The sequence below is a fragment of the Oryx dammah genome, unplaced genomic scaffold (assembly GCF_014754425.2).
Source record: "Oryx dammah isolate SB20612 unplaced genomic scaffold, SCBI_Odam_1.1 HiC_scaffold_1, whole genome shotgun sequence".
In the NCBI taxonomy this organism is placed as follows: Eukaryota; Metazoa; Chordata; class Mammalia; order Artiodactyla; family Bovidae; genus Oryx; species Oryx dammah.
Window position 1 is genome coordinate 77,919,070 of NW_024070185.1, and position 14,418 is coordinate 77,933,487.

At 36.7% G+C, this 14,418-nt stretch overlaps 1 protein-coding gene across 13 annotated transcripts in view; it reads right to left on the reverse strand.

The window, feature by feature from the left end:
* Positions 1–14,418, reverse strand: part of TUT7 (terminal uridylyl transferase 7) — a 58,229-nt gene that overhangs the window by 1,788 nt on the left and 42,023 nt on the right. For 3 of the 13 annotated variants that reach the window (XM_040244887.1, XM_040244825.1, XM_040244845.1), the window contains 5 exons: positions 13,873–13,988; positions 12,105–12,430; positions 9,369–9,433; positions 8,965–9,028; positions 7,739–7,825 (listed from right to left, as the gene is read on the reverse strand). In XM_040244887.1, the coding sequence (XP_040100821.1) occupies positions 7,743–7,825; positions 8,965–9,028; positions 9,369–9,433; positions 12,105–12,430; positions 13,873–13,988 (654 nt within the window). In that variant the 3' untranslated portion in view covers positions 7,739–7,742. Of the gene's footprint in view, positions 1–251; positions 4,353–7,738; positions 7,826–8,964; positions 9,029–9,368; positions 9,434–12,104; positions 12,431–13,872; positions 13,989–14,418 lie in introns of those variants that run through there. The other 10 variants (XM_040244929.1, XM_040244894.1, XM_040244835.1 and 7 more) reach the window with 9 other exon arrangements.

Here is a 14,418-nt window from a genome sequence, read left to right on the forward strand (position 1 = left end):
AAAGTGAAACAAGGTGTTAATTCTTAACCACTAACTGCTGAAAGAGCAGAAGGACAGGTAGGTGTGCACAAATTTTGCTAAAGGAATATTCATATAAACTATAGAAACCTTGTAAAGTATGCAAATAACTCAAATGTCCAAAACTTGTGATATGCCTAATTATATTATAAACACAATAACATATTAGGTATGCAGAGGATAATTAATAACATGAAACATGAAGGTTATAAATCCTCATGAATAGTATTTTCATTAAAACTAAAAATTAACAAAAAAAAAACACATTTGAAAAACACCACTAATCAGATATATATTGCCTCATTTTGCTTATCTGTAAAATGAAGACAATAATACCCATCCCCTTGGAGTTATTGTGAAGATTAAATAAATTAATATAGGTAAAACAACTGCACAGTACCTGACACATAGAAAGTGCTCAGTCAATGCTAACTATTATCATTACATTGATGTAAAAAGATGGGAAGATTTTATCTTCAAAACTCAAACAGTTAATGCTCTAAAATGGAACAAGTATAAATGGCTTTTACTTTCAATTTGCCTAAACTATGCTTTCTAAAATGTCCAAAGTCAACTTATTAAGTATGCAAACAAACTTATGCCCCCTCAAAAGCAAACTTTCCAAAGCAAGATATCCTGAGAGTCAACTCACAGTGAAAAATCAGTGATGTGGCAGGAAGAATCGAAGCACTCTATGAGTATAAATACCATATTCATACCGCATAGAGTCTACTGATCAAAAATATCTGTCTTTGACATTCTAAACTGCATGAAATACTGAGGAAAGGCTTTTCACTTAAGGGACAAAAATTTATATCGGTACCTCATACTCTACATACAACTAGATAGAATAAAGATCTAAATAAGAAAAATAAAGTTTTAAAGTTATTAGAAAAAAAATATAGATGGATATCTTTACAACTTCAGGTGAGGGAACAATTTCTGAAAGACAACCCTAAAATCATGAATCACATGTTCATGAAAACCGATCATCTAATTATCTCAAAATTAAAAACTGAAGTGGTGTAAGACAAGATATACTGGAGGAAAATATTTAGAATGTATGTAATAATAAATACATGGTCTTCACAGCCAGTAAGCATATAAAAAGGTGCTTAGGATCACCAGGGTAAAGAAAAATATCCATTAGAACGCCACGGTATTTTTTTCACTCATATTGTATGAATAAACACTGTTGATGTAAGTGGCAACTGTTTCAGCCAATGAGGGGGTATCTGACAGTATCTAACTAAGTTGAAAAGGCACATATGCACATATGAAAATGCTCTGCGACACAACAAATTGATTTCTAGGAACTCAAATCCTATAGAATCTCTCAAATATGCTCAAGAAGACTCACACAAGAGTGTTCACTATGACACTGCCTGTAACAGCAAAACACCATAGTCTTAAATGCTCATGTACTAGGTGATTTTACATAAAGTATTCTGTATTCATATGATGCAATACTGTAAAGAGAGACTAAATCCATATACAACATATATAAATTTCAAAATCATTGTTAGATATAAAAATCAAGTTGTAAAACATTCATATTATACAGTGTGAGTCATTTAAATTTAAAAATTCACCAAGGATATGTATACTAAAGGATATATATGTTAAAGGATACATATGTAAGAGTTTAAAAAAGAATGGGTACCTGAATTCTTATTAATAATAAATGACTGAAAATAAAATATGAAAAAATAAAGCCAATTCTCTAGCAGATGAGTAGTTGTTATATTATTTAGATCTTAAAAAATTTTTTCGCCCCAATGTTAAGAAACTGTTCTAAGAATAATACTTATAGTTTTATTATTTATCATGTAAACATGTAATCCCTTGTATACATATATATATATATATATATGGGTGTATGTGTATATATGTATTTAAAAATCTCAACATACCTGAAGAAGCTTCATGTAAAAAAATTCACACATACAAAGATAAAACTATGGGACTTCCCTGGTTCAGTGGTTGGGACTCTGTGCTTCCACTGCAGGGTTTGATCCCCTGGTTGGGAACTAAGAACTTTGATCCCCTGCTTGGGAACTAAGAACTTGCATGCCACATGGTTAAGAAAAAAAGATAAAAACTACTATAAATAAAATATGAATTTTTATGTAATCTGGGGGAAGAACATGAAATTCTTAAAAATGTGTAAGCATGACTTGAAATTACCATAAAGTTGGCTAGATTAAACTACTAAAACAAATGTATGCATGGCAAAATAAATCATAAATGAAGTTGAAAAAATAATAAACTGGTGACGAAGGATACTATAACATATTTGACAAAGCATGAATAAATTTCTAAGTAGAAAGAACTAAAGACAAAAATGAACACTCAAAAATACCAAGATGTAACATGAAAAAACACAAATGAAAATGTGGGAAATTGTTAACATTCAATGGTAATAACAGAACTTCAAGCAGACTGGCAAAAAAGACTATCTTCAATGAAGCAAAGATATGGAAAAATTGTGACTGACTCTCTGAAACTGTCCACAATCACAATGTGGCATTATTGGTATCACTGTCAAAATATGGTTGCTTTTAAACCTATTATTCTTCTCAGTGGAAATTTATCCTGAGGAAATAACTAGACAAATATGCAAACTGACATTGCAGTGTTTTATATAGACAGTGGTCTTCAACCTTGGGTACATGGTATTAAGCTATTGCTGAATAGCTTAAGAGGACAAGTGGGTAGAGTTTTAAGAGAGCTGACCACAGTGCTTCAATTTTTATCTGAGTTCTTTCTGAGAATGTCTTTGTGGACCAGGCTTTGGGGTGGTTCTCAGGAATCATACCACTTTCTCTCTACTCTTTCACAAGACAGACAGAGAGAGAGACACGTGTGTTCTAACCATTCACCTCTTAATGTGGCACATTATCGGAAGGTGAAAAAAAAAAAAGCCTTGGGAAGCAGAGAAGCACACAAAATGCTGAGATCTGTAGCAAAATGGGAATACATCTAATAAAAGCCCAAATTTTTAGCTTTCATAAAATTACACTGATAGCTGATGACCATCAGAATAACTTCTGATGATACGATTTATGTGATTTTTTGGTAATTTGATTAAAAAGGAATGGAAATAACTGAGTGGCACTGCTGTGTCTCTTCCCTTCCCAGACTCCAAAACCTATTTCTATCCCTTTTAATTTGCCATTATAAAGACTAATGAGGCTTCATAATGTTTATGAAGTATAAACAAAATGATTAGGAATAGAAATGATTCACTGTTTCATTCATGCAGTAAGTAGTACTACTCCGAAGATAAGTGAATGCATGGGATAAAAATCTCATCTAATTAAATGACAGTCATTTTCAGTAAGTAAACATAGGAAGCAATTTTTAATCAAAATTTGTAACATTGGTTTCGGTCAATTATATTCTTCTAACAACTATAAAAACAATTTAGAAGACATTTTTACACTTTGAGATTTAACAAAAAGCTGAAAAATTCAATTTATATGAACACTTTTGTGGCCAGTCAATAAAATGCTTGAAATATATATAATAAAAATATATCATCTTAAGATAAAATTCCATGGAAGTGAAACAAAAGAATTCAAGGAAAAAAAAAAGATGTAAAATTTCTGCAATAATATTTATATTTCATTTGATACATTTAAAAAGACTGATTTAAAAGTTCTGTTTTAAAAATGCCAATATTTAAAAAAAAACCTCCAGAAATTATATGTTTTGCAACTATGATGAAAAACTGAAATGTCAACTTAAATACATACAAGGAAATATATGGGTGGTTCAACATTTTGGGAGTATGCAAGCAAAAAAGTTTTGAAGACACTGATATAACAAACATTTGAAGAGAACTAGTTCCATTAATAAAGAATAGTTAAATATATAATATATGTTCATATACTGGAATATCAAGAAGGGTATGGAAAACAATGATCTATATATTCACTGATAATAAGATCTTCCCATATGGTTTTCAAAAAGTGCTTCTATTATTTTAAATTTACTATCATAAAGACCACTGTGCTTTTGTTTTAATAAGTAAGCTATAACATTCTGGTCAAGGAAAAAAGTATACATTATCATAAAGGAGAAAAGATATTCACCAATCTCTTATAGCATCTCCAATATTTAAGATTTCAAACCCTTGGATTAAAATGGAATAAACAAAGATACAGAGGTAGTTTCTTTTGAAAAATAATTTTCTTTCCAATAAACAGTAGCAGATTAAGCAATAGAAAAATGTTAGTTTCTTGAGATTCTCATATCGAACAGTTTATGACTATGGTTCTTCAATCTCCACATGCTCTTCTTTTGTTAAAAATTTCCATTATATATTTGTCCTAGAAGTTAGACAGTCAGCATAGTTGGAGACTTTCTGTTATCTACAGCAATAAGAGTAATAATAATTTATCGAGTGATGTGTGCCAGATATGGTGTTAAGGGCTTTACATATATGAAACTAATCCTTACAGTTGCCCTGTGAGCTATTAGCCCCAATTTATGGACAAGGAAACTGAGGCAGAGAGGTCCACTAACTTGACAGAGGTAATGGAGCTAGTAAATGACTGGGCTGGATGTCAAACTAGAGTAAGTCTGACTTTAAAGCTCTTTTTCTTGATCACTCTCCCACTCTTCTTTACTCTGTCAAAATGAGTCCACCTCTAATCAATAAAATTTACTGAACATCTAAGGCACTGTTAGCTGTGTGTATGTGAGGGAGGGAGGAAACAAGAGCAAGGAAACTTGTGGAATCTTCTATCTACTGCTGTCTAATTTGAGAGTCAGGAACTATATGTAGCTTAGTGGAATGGAGGAAGTATCAGGAGAGGAAAGAGAACTTGGTTGATTGTCAGATGTGGGTGGCTGCTTTAAGCACAGCAGCACGAGAAAGATGGTGCTTTTGCCAATTTTACAAACCTGGAGCTCAGAGGAGCTCACCTCTTTCTTCTAAGGTCAATTCAGCTATTGCCGAAGAGCAGGGGCTCTACACACTAGCAGCTTCTCCTTAGGAAACCACCCATGCATCACAGATAAATAAAGTTTGTGAAAAGAAAGAGCTTTCTGGAAACTTAATCCTATTTAATGTTGAGACATTTCACATAACAACATACATAACTTGTATAAATTTTTCATGGATAAATTTGACAGTATTAACAATTGTCATTAACTTGAGTTTATTAGAAAAGATGGTTTTAACCATCTATAATTTTTTTTTCCTGGTAGAAAGCAAACCTTATTTATTGCAAATTTTTTTTTTCTGTAGTAAGCTTAAGTTTTATGGTTACTCAAAAGATTTATAAATATGTAAATCTTTCACTCAGAAGATAATTTATTGAAATCCTAACCTACTGTCAATTGGTATTGCCATTTCTAGGTATATGTCTAACATCTGTACTTTTCCCCACTTAAGAAGTTATATTAACATTTTACTTTCAAGATGCGTAAAATCTTTAGCAGAAGCAATGCTGACAGATGTCCTGCAGAACACCAAACACCATTGGCCCACCAACCTCTACTCTCACATCATGCTGGTACTGTTCTAAGTGCTTTTACATAGATTTTGCAACAGTCCTACAAGATAAGTATTATTATAATCCCCTTTAACAGATGAGGAAACTGAAGCAATGGAGGATAAGATCACAAAGCCAGAAATCACACCGTGCAATCTGACGGCAAAGCTGATATTCATAAACACCTTATCTTTGACAAAACAAATCTCAACTAAGTAAGGACCAGTATTTTCTTAAGTGTTCTGGAAATGCCTATTCAAGGCTGAAGTTTGTAAAAGCAAGTCTTTTGGCTTCTTTACATCTGGTAACTATGTGACCTTCAAACTCTCAGAGGATCTATGGGAAATAACCCCACAAACTGCAGAGGAGTCTGTCTCCAAAACACTTTCATTTGCTTAAGTAGCTTCCAGAGCAGCTTGTCAAATCTCCTCATCCATGTGTCATGGCTACTCCCACTGTCAATCAAATCCTCTCAGAACAGACCTCATTCTCATTTCACTCTATTTCATTTTGAGGGTTTTCCCAGTAGAACTTTTCTTATTTTTAAGTCCATGCATTCCAATGAGAACAATTACAAAACCTTCCCAGGAAAGAGCTGCTCTTGCCTGTTCTTACAGAATCTCCTATGTCTTCACCTTTCATGGACACCATGTTCCCCTCTTGGGTAAGGGTGACAATTCTTCGAAGATTTCTGTTTCTCTTTGGGATATTCTACCTCAGTCTGATTGTAGAGAAACTTGATGCCATTTCGAATGTTTTTCCCAATATTAAAAAAGCAAAACTGTAAAATATTCACATATTATAAAAATAAATGCCTATTTCTAAGTAGATCATTTTATATACTTGAGATAATTCATCTTGGTACTAACAAACAGAAGTACTTAAATAATTTAATAATTCAATTTATTTTCCTTGTTAACATTTGAAGTAGAGACAACCAAATGCCCTTCGCCTGGAGCTTCCTTAGCTTTCCCAGGGTGAGACCACTGTGCCCTGGCTTATTGCAGCCTGGGCTGGTGACAGCAGGGAAGAGCTCTATCTGCCGTGGGGGCTGGGGAAGCTGCCGAAGCTCTGGAGGCACTCTCTCTCAGAAACTGACACCTGATTGGACGGCTTAGCCTCTTCATTCTTTATAACTAACACAGGCAGCTCTCCAATCTACAAGCAAACATTGTTTGCACCTTAGCAATAATATACAACATGTAAAAGCTGACCACAAAATAGGCAGCTTGTTTTACATTATATATAAAACCGTCAGGTTTTTATCAAGGAAGCTTTAAAATTTCAAAAACTTTTCTCATCAACTATACAATCAATTTAAAGAGTACACATGCTCTATTTTTTTAAAAACAATTTCCCTTCTTTAATCCTACTTTATTGAAAATTAGAGAGGGGAAGAGAAAGAGATACTAAACAAAACTAGTTAAGTGTCTAAAGGCCAGCTGTTTGCATCATGATTTATAGTTTCATCCCCTTAAAAAAGCTGAAAAAGTGATTCATTATATGTTAAAGTTACTTTGATTTTTCTTTTACTCCTCAAATTTCTCCCTTCTATTTCAGGATTAAAACTACTCTTGAAACACCAAGAAAGGCCTTCATAGCATCCTATTTTCTCCTCCCTTTTAGCATCTTTCCTTGGGCCTGGGGGGACTGGGTAGGGATGGGGGCCCTGGCACTATGCAGCCATAGCTGAGGTCAGGTACCCTACAATTCTTCAAGCACTTCTCCGCACAACTCCCTACAATCAGGTTTTTATGCCCCCTATTTCAAAGAAATGGCTCTTTTCAAAGTCACAGTGAGGGACTTCTGTGTTGCCAAATAAAATGCAGCATTCTCAGTCTTCGTTGAACAGGCCTATCAGAAGCAATTTGCACAAAGCCAACTGCCCCCTCTTTGAGGCACTTTCTCCATTAAAACTCCATTAAAAGATCAAACTCGCCGCTTCTCCATCCCCACTGTTAAACATTCTTTTCTGCGGGTGTGTTTCTGTCTCCTTGGTTTATTTTGCCTAAGCCTCTACATGCTTTTCTATCTGCATGTATTTCCTACGTGACTGCAGTCAGATCCAGGGCTTAACTACCATCAATTACATACTGATCATCCTCAAATTTGTATTTGCAGATGGGACTTCTGCTCTAAATGCCAGGCTCTTTCCTATATCTACTTGGCTATTCAACACCTCTACCACAATATCTAGCAGGTCTCTTAAAACTTACACATTTAAAGCTGAACTCTATGTCTCCCCATAATCTGTTCTTCCTGATGGTTCCTCAGCACAGGAAATTCAAACTTCACTCTTCTAGCTGCTCAGAACGAAAAATCACAGTGTCACCTCTGAGTCTCAAAATCTCATGATTTTCTGTCATGTCTTATCATCCAACTCATCAATGATCATGTCGGCACTACCTTTAAAGTCTCCAGGAACATGAGCAGACCTCACTTCCTCCATCCCTTCCACCCCTGTCCAAGCTGTCCTCATCTCTCCCCTGAACTACAGAAGGAGCCTCCTTATTGGTTTTTCACCCTTGCCTCCTCAGCAGTCATAGTGAACCTTTTAAGACAATTCTACCACTCCTTTGCCTCCAACAGCTGTCCATCTCATACAGAGGAAAAAAACCCATCTCTACCACTGAGGAAGGAGCTGTGTGACCCACAGTCGTGTACCTTAACCTCACCTCCAGTTACCCTCCTCTGCCTCATCCGGCTTAGTGTCACCACTTGGGACAAAACTGTTTTCAGCTCTGTTGTAAGAGTCTAAATCCAAGTTCTTCCTTTTACTTTCTTTGCTGAAATGTTACTTTATCAGAGGCTGCCTCCTTCTTAACATTCTCCTTTTCCTTCTTTATATTTCTTAACATCTGTGGCCGTGTGAAATATGTCTGTCTCTTTTCTGACAAGAAGGCAGAGTAAATGAGAGAAGGGGCTTTTATCTTCAGTATTTAGGCCCACACCCCACACTTGGAGGGGGTGGGTGGGTGGGAGGTGTGGCTTAATATTTGTTGAAGGAACTAGTAAATGACATAGTTGAGACAGAGTGTTCAGGCCCACAATTACTTTCTTTGGTGGCAAATAATCTCCATGAGGAGAATATACTGCTGACAAGACAGTGGCAATTTCAAAGCAGAAACAAAAAGTGTAGAAGAGAAACAAATAATTGGAGACTATGGTTCCTATTCAAGAATGGTGAAAGAATCACCTAGAAAATTAAAAAAAAAAAAAAAAAGAAAAAAAAAAACAGGCTTAAGCCTAACCCTCAAAGAATCTGATTTAGCAAATGAAAAGTGGGGGCAAGGCAAGTGTATTTTCAAAAGCTCCCCAGGTTATTCTGATGTCCAATCGCTGTTAAAACCACTTATTCAAAGGAAGTGCCTCAAAAGGCATGTGGTACACTATGCAGTAAATAAAACAACACACATTTGTTTTTTTTAAAAAACCCACATACCTGACTGGGGACTCAAAAATATAGATGTTTTTTGTTTCTTTTGGTCTTCATGTAAAAGCACTGCCTAAAAAACGAAATAGACTGGTTTACAAAGTCGAAAGGAACAGCATCCGCAACAGTCTGAAAACTGTAACCAAATCCAAGGAGAGCTGAAATTAGGCATGTGGGTGGCAGAACTTTGCAAGTTAATCGACAAGCAAGACACATCTGCAGGACCCCAAAAGGCACGCCCGGCAGCCAGTGCACAGCAAGCTCACTGCACACGGCACCTCGGGCACAGCAGAGGAGCCACCTGAACTACCCAGCCCCTCCCGAGCAAATGGCCCAGAGCTGCCTGTGCTCAGAGTGTTTGCAGGAGAGGCAGAGATGGGAGGGTTTCCTGCTCAGGTCTGAGCTAGGTTTACCTGAACAAATGTGCCAGATGGTCTCAAAGAAGGGGATCCAAATACACAATCTGATTTAGACAGACCTGAGAAAGAAATGAGCACTTTTTGTTCCTACTTTAAATTGAAAGCAGTGGCCCTGTTTCAAACTTTCACAGAAAGATTTTCTGTTGAGACAACAGAAGCTCTACTCAAAATATTATGTGGACAAAATTCTAATGTATTAGAAGAAATGAGATGGAAGAACATAATCTTTAGACAGAAGCTGATTATTTTTAATTGCTATTGGAGGAAATTCACCATACTTTAGCCCCACTCCTCTCTTAATTCTTTTTACTGTGTGTGTGTGTGTGTTAGTCACTCAATCGTGTCTGACTCTGTGTCCCTATGGACTGTAGCCTGCCAGGCTGTTCTGGAATTCTTCTGGCAAAAATACTGGAGGGGGTAGCCATTCCCTTCTCTAGGGGATCTTCTTGACCCAAGAACTGAACCCAGGTCTCCTGCATTGCAGGCATATTCTTTACTGTCTGAGATACCAGGGAAGCCCGCCTCTCCTCTTTTTGTTTTACATTATGACTACTTGATTTAATATGAAAACATGGCAGTCTGAAGGAAACAAGATTCCAGTGTTTTCTGTATATTTGATAATACCTCATCCCTGTCCCAGGACATCCCCTGTCCCTCTTGATTGGCTGCTACCCTCTAGATGGCCAGGATCATTGCTCTGTTTTAAAAATTTTGGTAGGATCTTAGTTCCCTGACTAGGGTCTGAACCCAGGCCCACAGCAGTAAAAGTGCCAAGTTCAAACCACTTGACCACCAGGGAATTCCCTACTTTTACTATTTTGAGAGCTTTACTTATTTTATTTACTCCACTTACTACTGGCAACTTACAACTTGCCACTAGCTAGAAAGAAGAGATCCATCCAAGCTGGGGGAGTGCAGGGGCATCCCTGCACCACTTTGTTGTATCAAAGAGGAAGGCAATGCCCATGTACTTCCTGCTCGGAGTAAAAGCAGACAGCTGTTCTGAAGGGTAGCCTACAAAAGGAATTTTGATGAGACTGTATTACATCTTACCTACATATACTGTTTACAGTTTCCTCATCTGTAACTGAGGATATCAAAATAACACCAGTTAATGGGGCTCTGGTGAAAATTAGATGAGTTTACCGATGTAAAGTACTTAAATAGTGCCTGACCCACTGAAAGTGCTCAATGAACATTAGCTATTGCTTTTATTTTAATTTGTTTTAAACATTTTACCCTTATAACATCATTTTATTCTGCTATATGTCCCTTGTGAGGGCAATAAAAGTTTGAATTCCTTAGAAGTAGGACAAGCTGAAGCTGTAAAAACATTTCATAAACATTTACATTCTATTTTAAAATTGATAATAAAACAATTTAAGAACTTACTTTTCATATAAAGCTCATTTAAAAAAATAAGGATGGCTGATCTAAAACTTTCCTATCTTAAAAAAAGAGATACTATATTGCTGATAGGGTATCATAAAGTGGAAGAGAGGTATCAGTGTTCCAGGAACGACAAGGACTAGAGTGAGTATTTTAAGGAAACTTTCAGTGCTGACGTTTTTTATGCTGTCCATAAACACTTAATAATTGAGGACACAAACAGGGTCACTACTTTAATAGAAAACATTATTTCTCAGGGTTTCATTTTTATGCTAAATAAATTTCATCCACTTTCACAGGTTTGCTCTGAGAAAAGTGAGAGTGTATAAACCGCCTTGTAAACTGTAACTTACCCTCCCCTCTTCAAGGTACCCTTACTTTTAATAGTCTGTTAAAAATATGCCCCAAATGGATGCTTCACCCATTTCACAGAAAAAGCAAATTAAGATCCAACAACTCACAGGGGCAAGATCTATGGATGATGTTCAACTACAGACAGAAAATACATTTTTCCTTATTGTAAGAGTGACCATGCTCACTGAAGAAAATGATGAAATGCAAAGGTAATTCTCTGCAGGTAGAGGCACCGTTAACTGTATCACCCTTCTTCTACTCCCCTTTTTAGGCCTGTGAGCACATGTGTTTAAACAATGTAAGTGAAGTATGGTGTCCTGAGATCACTTCAGCTATGCCTACCCATGGCTCTTCCATTTCAAAAGTGTACATACTGAGTTGGGAAAGCTCAAGTAAGTGGTAGCTTGTTTTCTGGTTAATTAGGTCAGCAGTCCCTAACCTTTCTGGTACCAGGGATTAGTTTCATGGAAGACAATTTTTCCATGGACTGGGTGCTGGGGGGTGGTAAACGGGGGGCAGGAGGGTGGTAGTTCGGGAGGTAATGAAATCCATGGGGAGTGATGGAGAGCAGCACATGAAGCTTCATTTGCTCACCCACTGCTCACTTTCCACTGTGCAGCCCGGATCCTAACAGGTCACAGATCAGTACTGGTCCATGGCCTGGGGGGTGTTGGGGATCTCTGTCTTAAGTTACATTTTTTAAGTACTGGGGATTACTAGGTCTTCAATTCATTGATAATCTTATCTGAAAAGTCAACCAAACTTATCAGAGTCAACCAGACTGACAAGCCTCTTAAAAAACCAGGAACAAGTGTTTAAAAACACATAGAGAATTGTAAAGATGGGGGAGGTGGGTTTACCTTCTGAAAAACAAAATCTTACCCAGTAAATAGATCTGTACATATAACTAAAATAGTTAAGAACCCTAAAAAAGAGATTTCCCTTGAGATGTGAGTGCAAACATCAAGGCATGATGGGCATCCATACCTGAAGAGCCTTTAAATTGAGGGCATTCCTTTTTAATGTGCCCTTCTCTTCCACAAATAAAACAACGTTTTTCTCTTAAGTCTTTGTCCTCCTGTCTCTTCCACTTTTCCACTGGTGGCCTGAGGATTTTCTCTCTCCCTGGCTCAGCAGCTGCCCTCACTGGTTTGGCTTTCTGAGGTGTGCACTGCATGGGTTTATCTTCTTTTGTTGATATCTCTCTCTCTGTGTACTTGTTTTGAATTTCTTTATCTTCTTTGCTTCTTTTGTCTTTGTTCTCAGGGTATCTTTGGTTCAGGGTATCTTCCTGATCTCGCCGTCGCCTCACTCTGTAGAAGATATAATACTAGTAGGAAAAATCTGAACAGAAACCTAACAAAGTATTAAGACCCCTCCAGGTTTAGGAGACAACTAGATACAGAAGGCATCAGAGGGAAAAATAAGAATTTTAGTCCATCTTCTCTATTAACATATTTTTGACTGGGGGATTTCTGCAGAAACTATCACCTGTGGCATTAATATGTCTCTGGTCAATAATGTATTAAGAAGTACCTTCAGAGCTTAAGGGTGTAATTGTTCATTTTCACAATTACTCTAATGCTGTGAAATCAGTTTTTGCAATTAGCAGAACTCCTTAATTTAATACCTACTCTGGTACTGATGTAATGAAACTCAAATTATCTTTGGAACGATTTCTTAAAACTTTCTGGCCCACCAGGGGTCACTAAGAGTTGGACACGACTGAGCGACTTCACTTTCACTTTTCACTTTCATGCACTGGAGAAGGAAATGGCAACCCACTCCAGTGTTCTTGCCTGGAGAATCTCAGGGACAGGGAACCTGGTGGGCTGCCGTCTATGGAGTTGCACAGAGTTGGACATGACTAAAGTGACTTAGCAGCAGCAGCAGCATTCTTTACTAGCACTGGAAACTTGAGACATAAAACTTTAGGTTCACAACAGAACAATGGTTACAAGGAGTTTTGCGCTCTTAAACTGTCAAAATTATTTTTTCCTTGCCCTACAGAATCAGTGGCTATTATCTGAATAAAAAATAAAGTAATAAATAAGAGCCTCAAATTCCAGATGGTGATTTAAGTACCATGTTTTTAAATGAGAATATTATCGTCCACTTAAAAATACCACCACCACAAAACAAGAATATGTCCCAAGCAAGCAACCAACCAAAAACACCTCCCTCTGCCTTCCTGAAAACATTATCAGAAGAAAGCATAATGACCAAATCGAGTAGGTCACCACAACAATTATTAAGAATTAAAATGCATACAAGTGAAGGGTCCTATAGTGCAGTACAGTATTACTGAGTCTAAATTCCCACACAGTACACCCGTTATTGTATATCAGAAATATAACTGAGATCCTAAAAAAAAAACCCATTTTACTTTTCAATGACTGAAATGATTCCGGACTTCTCACTGCTGTAAAATGGAAGAATTTCAGTTTCCTCTTCTCTCTTCCATCCTTGTTGGAGAGTGTAATAACCCAATGATCAAGGGGTGATTAGGGATGTGCCCAAAATTAGGAAAAGGGACGAGGCCTGGAAGACTGTCTCCTGTACACTCAAGTTAATCCTAGCCATCTGACTTAAAGTCAGGTTTTAAATCACTTCATTTTCCTTGTAAAAAATCTCAAAGTTATCTGAGAACTTCTGGGTTTAATATAAGTTTATTTCCTGGTACAAGACAACCTCATTTGAAAACTGGTGCAGTAAGAAAATAAAAACAAAACCACCCTTCTGAATGTTCACTTACTTTCTCCTCATAGGACAGTCCTTCATGAAGTGTCCAATTTTCCCACAAATGCGGCAACATCTATCATTTGGGGCCAGTTCTCCTTCAGTTAGTACATCTGGATCAAAAAAGTACTCCTAGCAGAATATAAATGCATAAAAACCTAAACTACTAATATCAGATCCAAACACAAAAGCTAACCAGTATCAATCACGGATTTTATATCTCAACATTGACAAATCATTATTTTTAATAATTATTATCATACTGTTTAAATCCAAAAATCTAAAATCACTAAGAGGTATAATTCCGGATAGGTTTACCTGAATTCATTTTGGTTCATTCCTTTTCATTGTGCAGAACACTTTAACCCTACCTTTTTCCCCAGCACAACTCTGAACAAGAGCATTACATATGCCTGTGAGTCAGCTTCCTAGGACTTGGGGAAAACTGAGGCTAGGTACAAAAACTTTATTTTCTCATAAAAAGAAAAGGCTAAAACCTAAAAAGAAAGAAGCTACGTGTTGTTGCTTTGCTGTGGCTTCTGAAGCAAAGTATCAGAGGAAA